This window comes from Pygoscelis adeliae, unplaced genomic scaffold, assembly GCF_000699105.1.
Source record: "Pygoscelis adeliae isolate BGI_AS28 unplaced genomic scaffold, ASM69910v1 Scaffold239, whole genome shotgun sequence".
Taxonomy (NCBI): domain Eukaryota; kingdom Metazoa; phylum Chordata; class Aves; order Sphenisciformes; family Spheniscidae; genus Pygoscelis; species Pygoscelis adeliae.
The window spans coordinates 502,420-515,543 of record NW_008825537.1 but is presented as its reverse complement, the minus strand read 5'-3'; the positions used below and the strand labels follow the sequence as shown (position 1 = coordinate 515,543).

Sequence of the window (13,124 nt, the reverse complement as noted above, 5' to 3'; positions counted from 1 at the left end):
GTTTAAAGAATGTGGTGCTGTAGGCTAATATTTAACAGCAGTCTCTCTTCTCTCGCTCAGAGCTGGTACATGCAATTAGACCCTGCCCTCCATCAGATACACTGGATATTATTTTCTGGGAGCATCTCTCAAAATGGAGGAAGCCCACCCTGTAGCAAGTACAGAATATACTTTGGGAATTGTATTTCTGGAAGTAGGGCAAGAAGTACTGGTGGAAGGACATGGTGAAGCAGGAAAAGAGCTGAAGAGGTGCTGAGAAGGCTCTTGTACAGGGGAGGGGGAGGAGAGAAACAAACATTGCAGAGAACAGGAAAAACGATGTGCTGGGAAATGATTAATCCACCCAAAGGCCCTTGCTAAGAAGTGGTGGGACAAGCTCAATGATTTTTGGCAGCCACGAGCTACTTCTGCTCTGCTCTCAACTCCCGTCTTGCAACCAGATGTGTTTAAGTACAGCTTCATCCCATTCCTGCCCCAGACACCACATCCCCCCGTCAGTGTCCTTCACTCAGTTTCTGGCAGCTCTCTGGCAATATGCCCCCTCCCATATGTGTATTTTACAGATGTCCCTCCACCTCCAGTAAGTGTTTCTCAAGTGAGCGGGAGCACACAATCCATGCTGGGGGAAGGGGGCGGGTGTCAAGTGTAAGAACTGGTGTTCTGTATCCTGTTGTTTTCCTACCAGGATTGTTCCAGTTTCCTGCACTGTCTTATCTGGAGCTGAAAAGCCAAAGCACTCATATTTACTTGCTTTGTGTGTGCCTCAGGTTTCTAATCTATGAAATAGATGTTATAAGACTTAAGAGAAACACAGCTAGGACTACTACAGGGTGGAGGGACAGGAACAAAGTGGTTAAAGGGCTTTCAGTGCCTATACAATTAGTTTCTTTATTTAGTTATCCTGCTTGCATAAGCCTGTGTATGTCACAGAGGGTTTCAGAGAACCTCAGCATACCATAATGCTGCACAGAGTCCACTGAAATGTAAAAAGAGTAAGATTCAGATGTTTACATTCTCAGGTGATTCCAGGTACCTGTGTTCGACAGACCTTACAAGAGAATCACTTTCAGAAAGTGCTGAGTATGTTTCCCCCCCCAGGGCTGAAACTAGACACAGAAAAGTCTTAAAAGGGAATAAGCATTTCAATGCTTTCAGTCAGCCTTGAGTTTTAAGAGCTCCACTGAAATGCTGTAGACCTCTTTGAAATTACTTGGCCACATTTTCTTGAATACAGAGGTAAAATAAGCATATACTGTGCTGACATCTTAAAAGCTTACTGTGTAGATCAGACTCATGAAAAAGCAAAATCTTGCAGATTTTTTTTTTTAACTTTTTTTCCTCTAATGACCATGAATTCACTTAACTATAGGTTATATTAGTGCACTAAATTCCCTATGGGTTAAAAAAAATTAAAAGAAAACATTTACCGTAGAGCTTTGGAATGTCCTGTTTTTCTGCACAAAGGTGTGGGTCCTGCATACACAGTGTCCATTATCAGATGGGAGCCTCTACTGGGAAGATAATTAAAATGCTGCATCACTCACAGCCATGCAGATACAGAACCAGACACAAGGTTTCAAAACAAAACTCAGCCCCCAAACCCCAACCCCAGAACCCTCCCCCACAGGGATCCTGGTTTTGTTGGAAGCAGGTAAAAATTGCGGCAATGGTCAAGATGGATTTTTATTAATTGAAGAGATGAAAAGTATGTCAGTTCAGCCTTTGTGGGTAAATACATATTTCATTTCCCCCCCCCCACTCAGTTGTAACTGTAAATTCAGACTAATTCTGCTTGAGTTTCTTTGGAGGTGCTCTCAACTGATGTAAATACGAGAGCAGGAGTGGGCTGAAGAAGTATCCTTAGTTGGTTACCAGAGCCTTTATTTGGAACTAAATATCAAGAGAAAAAAGGCTTTTTTTTTTTTTCTCTCTCTCAAAGAGATCAGGAAGAGGAAAACATGTGCTTGGAGATAAGGAGAGATAAAAGCATTCCATTTAAAGATGCCTGTGATAGAAATCAAGATGTTCATCTGCCAAGTCAGTAATTTCATGGCCTTATGACCATGCAGAGCTTCCGTTTCTATTACCTTTTCCCACACTAACTGTAAGCACCAACTTATTGGCATGAAAGTTTAGTTTGTCCAAGCAGCTCAGCCCTTTAGGGAGGAATTGCACAGGTTGAACTTGAAGATAAAACTCTCTTTGACTTCAGAAGAGGAAAAACAGTTCTCCCATAAGTTTACATTCAGCTGTGAGGCACAGCGAGGCCCAGGAATAGGTTGTGAATTCTCTGTCCTTGGAAGGTTTGAAGACAGGTTAGACGAACACCTCTCAGGAGAAGTTTGGGCAGAGCTCATTTTTCTGTGAGGAATGAGGACAGCTGAAATGGCCATTTGAGGTGACTTCCAACCCTGTTTTCTGATTCATTAGGAGTGAGATCACGGTGACAGTAGATCCTATACAACACCTAGATTAACAGAGGTCAAGAGCTCAAAATGCATTTGCTGCTTTAAAATAGGTTTTTTTGGTCTGTTTTTTGTTTAAAGCAAGCGGCGGATTTCAGTTCGAAAATTCTTTGAAAATCCTAGCTCTGCATGTTTCACAAGCTAGCATATGCAAACAGCAAAGCATTCTAGGCTAAAATTATCTGTACTATTATTAGAAAGCCATAAGAAGGAACATATGGATTGATACTAGCGTAAGTGCAGAAGGGCCCTCCAGAGCTGTGCTGCCGTGCAGCAGTTTCACCCCCAAACAGGAGCGGTTCCGATGCCTACTGTTCATTCCCCATGGGGAAGTATAACTGATGTGCTGCGAGAGATTTGACCTGTGCTTTTCTCTTTGAAAGGGACATGTAGTTCCCTGCCCTGTCTCCTGAGGTTAGAGAGGGCTGTTCTTGTATGCTTTGCTTTTGTTTGCTTCCTTTCCTGACTTTGCCTAACTACCGAACACTCGTTAATTGTTATACAGGTATTTGTCATTTTAGTCATTACCCCCGCTTCGCTCAGGCAGCAGACAGGCTCCCTCATGCTGGGCAGCATGGAAGCCCACACCGCTTTCATGGCTTTTTTTTTTTCCTTCCCCTTCCTGCTTGGAACAATTAAACTTTTGCCCGAAGATTTTGCATGCTTACTCACTTAGGCTTCGCATCCAGCAAGACATGTTTAGCTTTGGCATCAGTGGATCGAAGCATTCATTTAAAATTAAGCATGTGGGTAAGTGCCCAGCCACCTGCAGCCTTGGAGCTCAGCAGCCTGTTACTCTGCTGCCCCTTAGTTTCTGCAAGTTTGGAACTGACAGAGCAGGGCACCTGTAAACACCCTTCCAGGGGGCTCCTCCTCAGTGCAGGAGCTTGGCCAAGAGGCAGTTTCACATCACTGGGTTTTGTTGGTCTCAACCCTGCTCTGGAAGCCCCTGCTGCTGGATGGTGAGGATGGGGGTACAGAAAGGGCGAAGGCAGCTGCCCCCTCCCACAACCAACCAGGCGTCTTTGGGTGCGCCGGGGCCCCTCAGACCAGCCCTGCTGACAGTGAGGGGGTTTGGGTTAGTGGCCTTGGGGAACCCCAGGTGACCCCATCCTGGTGCCAGGCTGGGGAGGGAGAGGGTAAGGGCCTTCCACTGCATGGTTTCCACATCCCCACCTCATGTCACTGATGCTGGCCAAGCCCTGCAGCAGCCACCACGCTTCGCCCTGCACATGGGTCTGGCAGCGGCCACCCCTGGGCAGCCCGGCCAGTCACACTCTTACAACCCTTCCTCAGGCAAAGCTCCTCAGCCTCACCCAGGTCCCTCCTCGCCCTGCCACCTCGTGCGGAGCTGGTAAGTATGGCCGGTGGAGGAAGGGCACTAAAGGCACTGGGCGTAGCCTCTGCCTCAGATGCTGGTGCACAAAAGGGCTTCTGCAGTTTGGCAGTTTCCTGCCTGTGCACTGACAGGCTTTCCCTCAGTCTGACTAGCATACTGTGAAAGAAATCCCTGCAGACAAACACCGCATTCACGGATTACAGAGCAGCCCTATATCTGTCAGCTGGGATGGGCTTCTCCCATCTTCCGCAGCTTGCTCGGAGAATAGGAGCATGCAGAGCAGGAGACCCAGAGGCTTGAGCTCATGCACCCGGTGACATGTACTCACAGTGTGTGAGTGTCATGTCATTCACCCGGACATGTACTCAGTGTGCTGGGCTGTCTGCACGTGCATGCTCACCTTCAAAGCCAATAAGCGCCTGTTCTCACCAGGAAGCCGCGTCACATTTAGACCAGAGTTGCTCAAAGAACCAGTTTAGACAAGATTCCTGCATCCAGTGTTTTCAGTCTGGCATCTTTTACCACCACTAAATGCAAAGCTTTTAATTAATAATAGACTAAGATGCCTGGAGCAAAGACTGCCATTATGAACTGTAAATGCATGCAGTATCAGTCACATAGCATCATAAGGCTTCTTGGCTCTCTTGCAATATGTATGTTGATGGTAAGTTATGTGACTGATTGTTCTTCTCTAACCTGTTACACAGAAATGACGATGACTTTCCAGACTACCACACAGAACGTTTCAAAACAGATGGGAGAATTTCAGATTTAGTCTCTAGTAAATATGAGTTACATATGCAAATAACTAGTTAGGAAACTTCCTCTTCTTTTTACTATTTGAAAAGTCAGTAATGTCAGGATCTGAACTAGCTTCACTATTTCTGGTACTTCTGTTTCTGCAGTTCACTATTTGGAGAAGTAAAGATTGCTAACCACAGCCTGCGTTCAAAGTGCCAGGGCTGAAAGGAACATCTTGCAGAGTCTGGTTTTTAAAATTCTATTTTCAATATTTATATTTTGTTTCAATTTTGATTGGTACACTGTAGAGGCTAATCCTGCAAATATTTACACAAGTCAAGCTTTCTATATATAGTTCATTTGAGCTCAATGGGAGCTCACCTTAATGAAGGCACATGTTCTGCAGTAGCATTTATTTTGGACTGAGCATTGAAAAAATCTAGTTGCATCTGCTAGCCAGATTTTTTTAATATATATGTATATACACACACACAGACACACACACACACACACGTATGATGATTATTTTAGGTTCTGAGAGAAAGAAAGAATATTCAAACAGTCACTTACTGATCTCCACTTGAGAGAAGGCTCAGTGAGATAGAAAACAGCAGCATGGTAAGTATTCTTTTATAGCATAAATGATACCATAGACAATTGTTTCTAAACAGAATCAATTATGGCATTAAAAATTGTAGATTTTTTTAAAAATAAGTTTTAGATATGTGGATGCAAGGTCAATTTTTTAGTTTCTGAAAAGCATCCCACAAACAACTTCTTCGTATATCCAATTTCCCTTTGATGCAAGTAGTGCTACCATTTTGACAGATGAAAGTAGTATGAGCCCTGTTGGCCATGGGGAGGTGGGAGACTGAGGAGCTGATTCCTGACACTTTCCCTTATTATTTTCCATAAGTGAGTACAGAATTGGCCATGGGTACAAGCTTGCTTGGATCACAGAACTCAGACTTGCAAGCAGAGCACTACACTTCAGCAAGTTACCCTTCCATTAGCTGAGCTATGGTCGCTGCTGGGGTGGTTCAGCGAGAGTGTTAATCTCAGTTATGCTGTGGGTTTAGAACACGCACGTGAACAGCTGCTGTGGCTCAGCTGAGGTATGATAATTTCTTAAGCTGAGCTACTTGATCAGGATTGAGAGCCCATAGGTACGCGTAAGTTATATCTATAATAAATTCATCATTCCAGGACCATGCCCACAAGCTACCCTCCAGGTCTTCAAAGTGGACACATTTATGACTTTAAAAGAATGAACAAATTGTTTTTTAAAAAGAATCATGAGAGGAGTCACTGATGTACAATTATTGCTTTATTGGGACGGGGCTAGAAACAGTCCCCAGCACTACTATTTTATGCACATCTGCTTTCACTTATCTCCAACACATTTTTACAGAATGAGAGTGTTGGTGATGGAGGGTGCAGCGATGCCAGTTCACTTCGCATGGATCTCTCCAATCTTGTGACCTGGGCACACACTCATGGGACCATATGCAATCAAATCCCAGCCTTGGAAATTGTGCAGAACATGGGTCATCCTAGCAAGGACAATTCTGTTCTGTGGATATGTGGAGTTGGACATGCGTATCACTGGCAGTGTGGAAAATTATACATCAGAAGCAGAGAAGAGAATGAAACTGTAGAAAAGAGAAAGAGGTTAGTATCTTCTGAGGTGCCATCAAGGGAAGCTAATTTAGATGAAAAGAGGTTCAGGATGACCCCATCTTTTGAGAGGGCTAAAGCAGATGCTGTTAGCACAGGGTCACGTAGCAGATCTCCAGGGGTCACTCAGCAGAAAGATGACACAGTCTACATAACATGTAATGAACCATCACCCAGAGAAAATCGGAAAAGTAGCAAAGTAGCATGCTTTGCAGCAGAGCAGCATTTGTCAATATCTGGTGGTGAGGTCAAAACTGACAGACATAAGGTGAAGCTAGAAAGTAACGAAGATCTACAAATCATATCTGATGAAGAACAGTGTATATCAGATGAAGACGACCAAGGAGACAGAATCAGCCAGAATACTCTGTCAGAATCACCAATTAAAGGTGTGACTGCTGAGGTAGATTTGCAAATGCATCACACACAGATGGCATTTAACAAGCCGACAGCCACCCAAACATCTGGCTTCGCACCCATAGGAAAGCCACCCCTAACTCTTGCCTGCATTCTAAAGTCCCCTGTCAGCAATCAAGAGAGCCTGGACAGAAGCTTCTTGAGGTTAGGTCCTCTTAATCCTGCAGGGTCCATAACTGAGACTTCTAGAGCAAGAAATTCCGCTGGATCAGCAATACCAAAAGAACATTTTAAATCTGTTCCCATCTCCAACATTGAAGCGAAGGCCCAACTCGAGTCACCTGCCTCTGTCACATTCTTTGAGTTTGAAGCCACTGTAGATGTCCAGCAGCAACTCCAGCTGAGCCCTCCTGAGCATAGTGTACCAGGTATAGGCTTAAGTGGGAACATTACTGAAAACCCTGCTGAGGAGAGTGAACCGTCAGGATCTGGGCATGCACCTCATCTTTCAGCCTTATTGAGTCCAGAGAGCGAGAATGCAGACCATCCACCTGCATCTTCAAACAAAAGTAAGAGAGTCTGGAGTTTTATTCCTGGAGGGGTTTGTGGGTGTGCGGGTACATTCTATGAATCACTTTCCCAAAGTTAATTTAAAGGAGGGTGAGTTCATATAGCTGCTAAAATCTGTATTGTAGCATCTGAGTAAACGCCTCTGATTTGGGGCACTCTGTTTCTACTAAAAGGGATGGAAAAGGCTCCTCCCTTGAATCGGTACTTCAACAGATAATGCCGTTCACTGAGGTACCCAAATGTGTACTTGGCTGTGGCTCAGCCTTAACTACCCAGTTTGAATACTTTGGTCTTTCATTTTACTTACTATCACCACGTAGTATGTTGGCTGTACTTAAGAGAGTCCCTGTGAGAAACTGGAGCCAGAGATGGGAACTCAGCTATCAAGGGAAGAAAGCAAGAGGAAGTAACTTTTAAAGCAGTGAAACAGAGAAATTATGGCTGAAACTCTGGCTGCACCAAAGCCAATGGCAAAAATCCCAGAGATTGCAATGGGAGCAAAGTTTCAATCCTGCATATTAAATTACATGAGCTAAACAAGTTGCTTTAGTGCTTTTAAGAATTTTAAGATTTTCATACACGCTGTCCTTGGAATCCTGCTGGAGTGGGGAGAGTTATAATTGCTCAAACATTAACTTGCAAGATACACTGCTTACTAGGGAACTTTCAGTACCAAGGTTAAGCCATGCACAGAGTGTATTTTAAATGTTTGCATATCATAAGAATATACTGTTTGACGAAGATTTTAGAAGCCTAGCTTGCAGCTGTTTTAATCCTGCTATAAAACAGACACCATCTGCACAAGAAGGAACAGCTGATGTGCAGTGTTTGGACATTATCAAAATTATGCTGGTCTGTTGCAAGTAGTGGGGAAGCCATCAATGGAATAGATTTAATTCATTTAATAAATGATCATATTTTAGGATAGATGTGTATAATACACTGGAGCCTTAATGCCAGGTACATATATGTTATTTAACCTAATGATTAAATAGAATGCAAATGTCCAGGTTTTTAAGGATGTTATAGTAAAGCCACAAAATTTGCATCTGTAATGATTTGAGTGCCTGCAGGTGCTATTTCACATTAATACCAAGTAAACTGCTGACTAGTCAGTTTTATGGTTTTAATCTGCTAGTATCTAGGTGTAACATTGAACTATATTTTAAAAATCTGCCTCAAAGAGTAAGAGTATATGTTTTCCATCCAGTGGCTTAATGCCTTGGCTCCATCTAACTGAGAAGCAGCCCCCAGCAGCGTGTCTCACTTCCACATGCTCACTATGAGAATCCCATTTCATATTCCCCAAAGCGTGTTCTGTTCCCACAGTCACAGTCCAGCCCCATGGCCTTGTCCGTGGCACGCCAGGTGCCCAGCCTGGCAGAGCTGCCGCGGCACTGCCCTGTGGCCACGCAGGATGCTTCCCGACTGACCGCATCTCCAAAACTCCTCCCTAGCAGGAGGGCAGGGCTGTAACTGCGCTGCCCCCCCTCCCACCCCAAATACACCTGTCCCACTGCACCAGACATTTATACCTATTTCTCTGCTGAAATAATAACCTATCTATCTCAACTAGCTGTAACATTAAAGAGCAACAGTCTACTGCAGGTTTCTGCAGCGCAGGGGACTGGACAGCATCCTTCAAAAGAAGGGAGATTACTGAAATAGTATTTTGGGGTTTGTCTGTAACACAATGGGTGGACACTTAAAGCACCGTTAGTATTCCTGAATAGACTCAGGGTTACAGACATTCGTGTTCCTTATGGAGCCACAACCGTACAAACTGGCACTGTTGTTCTTTGTGAACATTATTTGACTATTTTTGTAATTGGCAACATATATCATCAGAAGGGACTGGGAATTCATCTGGGAATGTCTGTGTAGTAGCCGTTTCTGCCAAGATAAATGGCTTATGGCTCAAGCGAGGCCTCTGCGTGTATTGGTTTAGAAGCCATTCATCTCTTCACATAGAGCAGTCAGTAACAAAACAAGCAAAAAAACCAAAACGGCAGCACAGGGATCACCTCAGAATCCACCTCAGTCCAGCCACAGCATTTTAAGATAACAACTAAGTACGTATAAAATAACTTGGTGCAAGAAGGGGAATCTCTAGATGTTGGCTCTAGAATCCTTTTCAACCTACCCCTCTTCAGCCCTGGAAGAGTCACAGGCGAGCAGATGGAGCTTTTCAGCAATCCAAAGAATTAATTTCTCATGCTACATCAAACTAGGTAGATGTGGTATTGCCATAGCAACTTGAGAGAGAACCCAACTGGAATCCTGGCAATCCTTTAAAAAAAATAAATTACACTTTTACTCATCTTTTTGTTCTCCCTCACTGTCTACCCCTAACTTTTGGGTAATGTTTTTATTTCACAATGAGAGTTCTCCTGCCTGAAGAGATTTTTGTAAAGAAGAATGCTTTGAAATGTATTTTGCATAATACAAACTAGATCGTACAACACTTTGAACATATGAAGTAGACGCTACTTAGTCCCGAGGCAGATCACAAGATCCACGTACAGGCCAACTCCCATCTATTTTAACAGAGCAGGAGTTTGGCCCCTGCAGTCACCATAAAATACACGCCAGAGTAGTTGCAAATTGATGAAAGTATATCAAGTCCATTTTGGGTTGCTTGGGCTTCATAGCCAGCACTGCAGGCTCAGGACTGCAGCCACTGGTTACACGGCTGGTCCCACGAGTGTGGTCCTACGAGCACACTCGGAGTCAACTCCAAAATCAGCCAGGGTGAAGTTCAATGTCAAGCCAAGCCACCAGTGACAGGTCTGGTCTCCAGTCCTCTACTGCTGTCTGAGAAGGCCCATAGAACTTGCACCAATGCTTTCCACCCCACAGTGGCATTCAGTGATTAAATCTCGTTAGGAACTCATTCTCTCCCACTTAAACATAATCCAAAAAGAAATAATATCTTAAGTTTATCTACGTGGTAGTATGCAGATTCACCAGCCAAGTGAGAAAGAACAAGAAAGGAGGCAGTCCTTTCCCTGTCTGGGCTGGCGCTGTCAAATGGTGCTGGCTGGCTTGTTGAGGACATGGATCTAAACCAAAGCTTTAAAGGAAGGGAGTTGCCAAAGTCCCATAATCTCTGAATTACTTTTAGAAGGAAGGTGAATGTTATTCTGCATCTCCTTATATTTCACTGATCTCCTTGTAAGTTCTTGCTGTCCACAAAGCTGTGTCTTATCTTTTAGATGTGTCGAAGAAGTGGGAGAAAAAGAGAAACCGCAATGCTGGCGATATAAAAGTTTTCAAAGACTGGCTGGTTTTACATTGCCCTTCTGAAATGCGCGAGATCTATAAGCTGCCACCCAAAGACCTCGATAGTTACCTGGCCTTGTTCTACAGTTCTGCAAAGAGACAGAACGGCACAGATTTCTCTGCCAGTTCTTTGCACTTCTTTCAGAGCAGCATAGAGAGGTACCTCAAGGATCACAACTACGAGTACAGCGTGGTTAAAGGATTGGAATTCAGAGCGTCTCAGGAAGCCTTGAAACTAAAGCATCAGCACCTATCTCAAAAAGAGAGAGAGGGAGAGTGGAATATTTTGGAGAACCTGACAGATGAAGATGTGGAAAGTCTTCGTAAGAAGGGACTTTTAAGTAAGACGCACCCTCACGGCTTTTTGCACCTCATGTTCACAAATATCATTAGGGGGTTTGGGGCAAGTACACATAGTCGGAGCCATAACGTGTACTGGGGACAGCTTGTGCTAAAAAAGAATGAGGGAGAGCTAGAGTACTTGGAGTGGAAGGATGATCTGAGTGCAGAGGTACATACAGGGGAGTTGGGTCCACGTCTCTTTGCCAAGCCTGACAATCCAGATAACTGTCCAGTCACAGATTATAAGGAGTATGCGAAGAGGAGGCCACTGGATATGCTTCATGACTACGATCCACTTTATCTAGCTCCCAAGCCTCTGTGCTCCATATGGGACCAAATATGGTACTGTAGAAAGTCACTGACAAAAGCCAAAATGGAAAAGATCTTGAAAGTGATTATCCAGCAAGTCAAAGGACCTGTGAAGAAGTCCAAGAAATAAAGGTACCTGTTTAGTTTCTGCTGTGCCACTTTTTGATAGGAGTACGTTTCAAAGTAGCCTTTGAAAGGTTTAAGTGGCAATGTTTAGTATAGGTTGAGGAGAACATCCTTCTCCTCAGTTTCACCTTAGAACATAAGTAATCTACAAATTTGCATCACCTTAGCTTCCAGGTTAAGTGAAAAACTTCTGTTGTTCTTTCTATTAATGGAATTGATAATTCAGTAAGTTAAATAAATAGGAGAATCTTAGGTTTCACGTTTGCAAAACAAGTTACTATTCTGTATTATTAATGACATGATAAAACAGCTAATGTTAACATGGAGAGGGCTCAGTAGCTGAATCGCTTGGCTAGGTGTTTAAGCTGCACTCATATTTAGGGGAGCTGACACTTGTAAACAGCATTTAGTCTGTAGTATAGGCCTATCATAAAGAGATAAGTAACAGGAGTTAGTTCTGGGGTGGAAGGAGAATGATGAAATGCCACATTTGCCAACTGCTGATCCATATCTCATGGGAACGCTTCCAACAAGGTCTATGTCATTTTTCTTAGTGAAGGATTTGTAGATGTAAGAACTTGTGACTGTGTTTTAAAAAGTTACTTAAAATGGCTGACAGCGTTGAAAGGTTTTATGGTAAGTGTTTTCCCCAGAGTGCTAAATATAGCTACATAAATACACTTTGGTAGACGTAGTCAACTTTTTTTCAGCTGTTCAAGTACTATGCAGTCAATATGTTGTCTTACAGTCCAGTCAAGTTGTTGGGTTGAATTGTTGACATAACCCAATAAAAGAACATTTTACTCCGTCCCATTTGGCTGGTCTGTTTGCTCTGCAAAGTTGAGGCCAGTAACCCCAAACTAGCAGGTAACGGTTTCCTGAAAGGCCAGCGCGTTCACTTCTCGTGCTCAGGTTTCTCCTGCTCTGAGCCTGTCGTTACTCAGCATTACGGAGCTGACCCCGAGGAGGATTTGGGCTGTTTGAAATCCCACGGAGCCCACGTTCGTGGTTTCCTAACAAGGTCTTTGTGGTCAAACCCTTTACCAGAATTGGTCCTGTTCAAGCAACATTTAATATCACCAAATAACTTATAGATGTTTAAAGAGCCATAAAAAAAGACAAGCTCACTTACTCAAATGCTTGGAGGGCATCTTCCAGCTTCCCTCACGCTGTCAAACGCAGACGGCGTTAGGACTGCCGCAGCCATCGCTGAAGGACCCGTCAGTGCCCAGGTCAAGCCCAGCCACGCGTGCAGCTCTGTGCCCAGCCGCTCAGAGCCAGAGCAAACCCCCTCCCACGGGGCTGGGCTTTGCTCACCCTATCAGAAGATAACCACCAGATCAGGCTTTTCTTTCCTCTGCGCTGATCTGTTTAGTCCACACCCCAAAGCTCGTTAATGAAAGGTGCTGCTGCCTTAAAAATCAGGTGGCACAATTAGCCGGCAGCGTTCAGTTAATCCCCTCAGGAGCACCTCCTGGTTCTCTGGGTGGCTACAAGAGAGAACAGGGCGGGCAAGGGGACAGGCAAACGGCTGCCCCCAACACGCCGTTACCCGGCGCTAGAAAGCAAACCTCCCAGAAACAACAGGTCACCCTGCGAAACCAGGATCGCCGGCCCCCCCCCTTGCCCCAGGCTGCCCGCAGCAGCGCCCGCACACCCGCGCCCTTCCCCGGCCCCAAACCTCGGGCTGGGATTACAGGGCTGAGCCGCGAGCGGGGCTGTGGCGGCCGGGCCGGGCTCGGAGGCTTTGCCAAGTGGGCACGGCAAAAGAGAAGGGAGTTCCGTAGCGCTGCGTGCGCTAAGGATGCGTGCACGGCAGTCTTGCCCTGAAGAGAGCCTGAGGAGGGAGAGCAGCCCTCCCGCCGCTAATAAACCCCGCATTTCCCAAGGCCACATGCCACCGGCCGGGGAAAGTC

At 44.7% G+C, this 13,124-nt stretch overlaps 1 protein-coding gene across 1 annotated transcript in view; it reads left to right on the top strand.

Annotated features, from left to right (window-relative positions):
* Window positions 1-12,006, top strand: part of LOC103923474 (uncharacterized protein KIAA1958 homolog) — a 25,390-nt gene extending 13,384 nt beyond the window's left edge. The window contains exons 3-6 of the mRNA XM_009331834.1: window positions 5,077-5,163; window positions 5,957-6,877; window positions 6,968-7,148; window positions 10,365-12,006. Coding sequence (XP_009330109.1) covers window positions 5,161-5,163; window positions 5,957-6,877; window positions 6,968-7,148; window positions 10,365-11,212 — 1,953 coding nt within the window. The 5' untranslated portion in view covers window positions 5,077-5,160 and the 3' untranslated portion in view covers window positions 11,213-12,006. The remainder of the gene's footprint in view (window positions 1-5,076; window positions 5,164-5,956; window positions 6,878-6,967; window positions 7,149-10,364) is intronic.
* The last annotated feature ends 1,118 nt before the right edge of the window (window positions 12,007-13,124 follow it).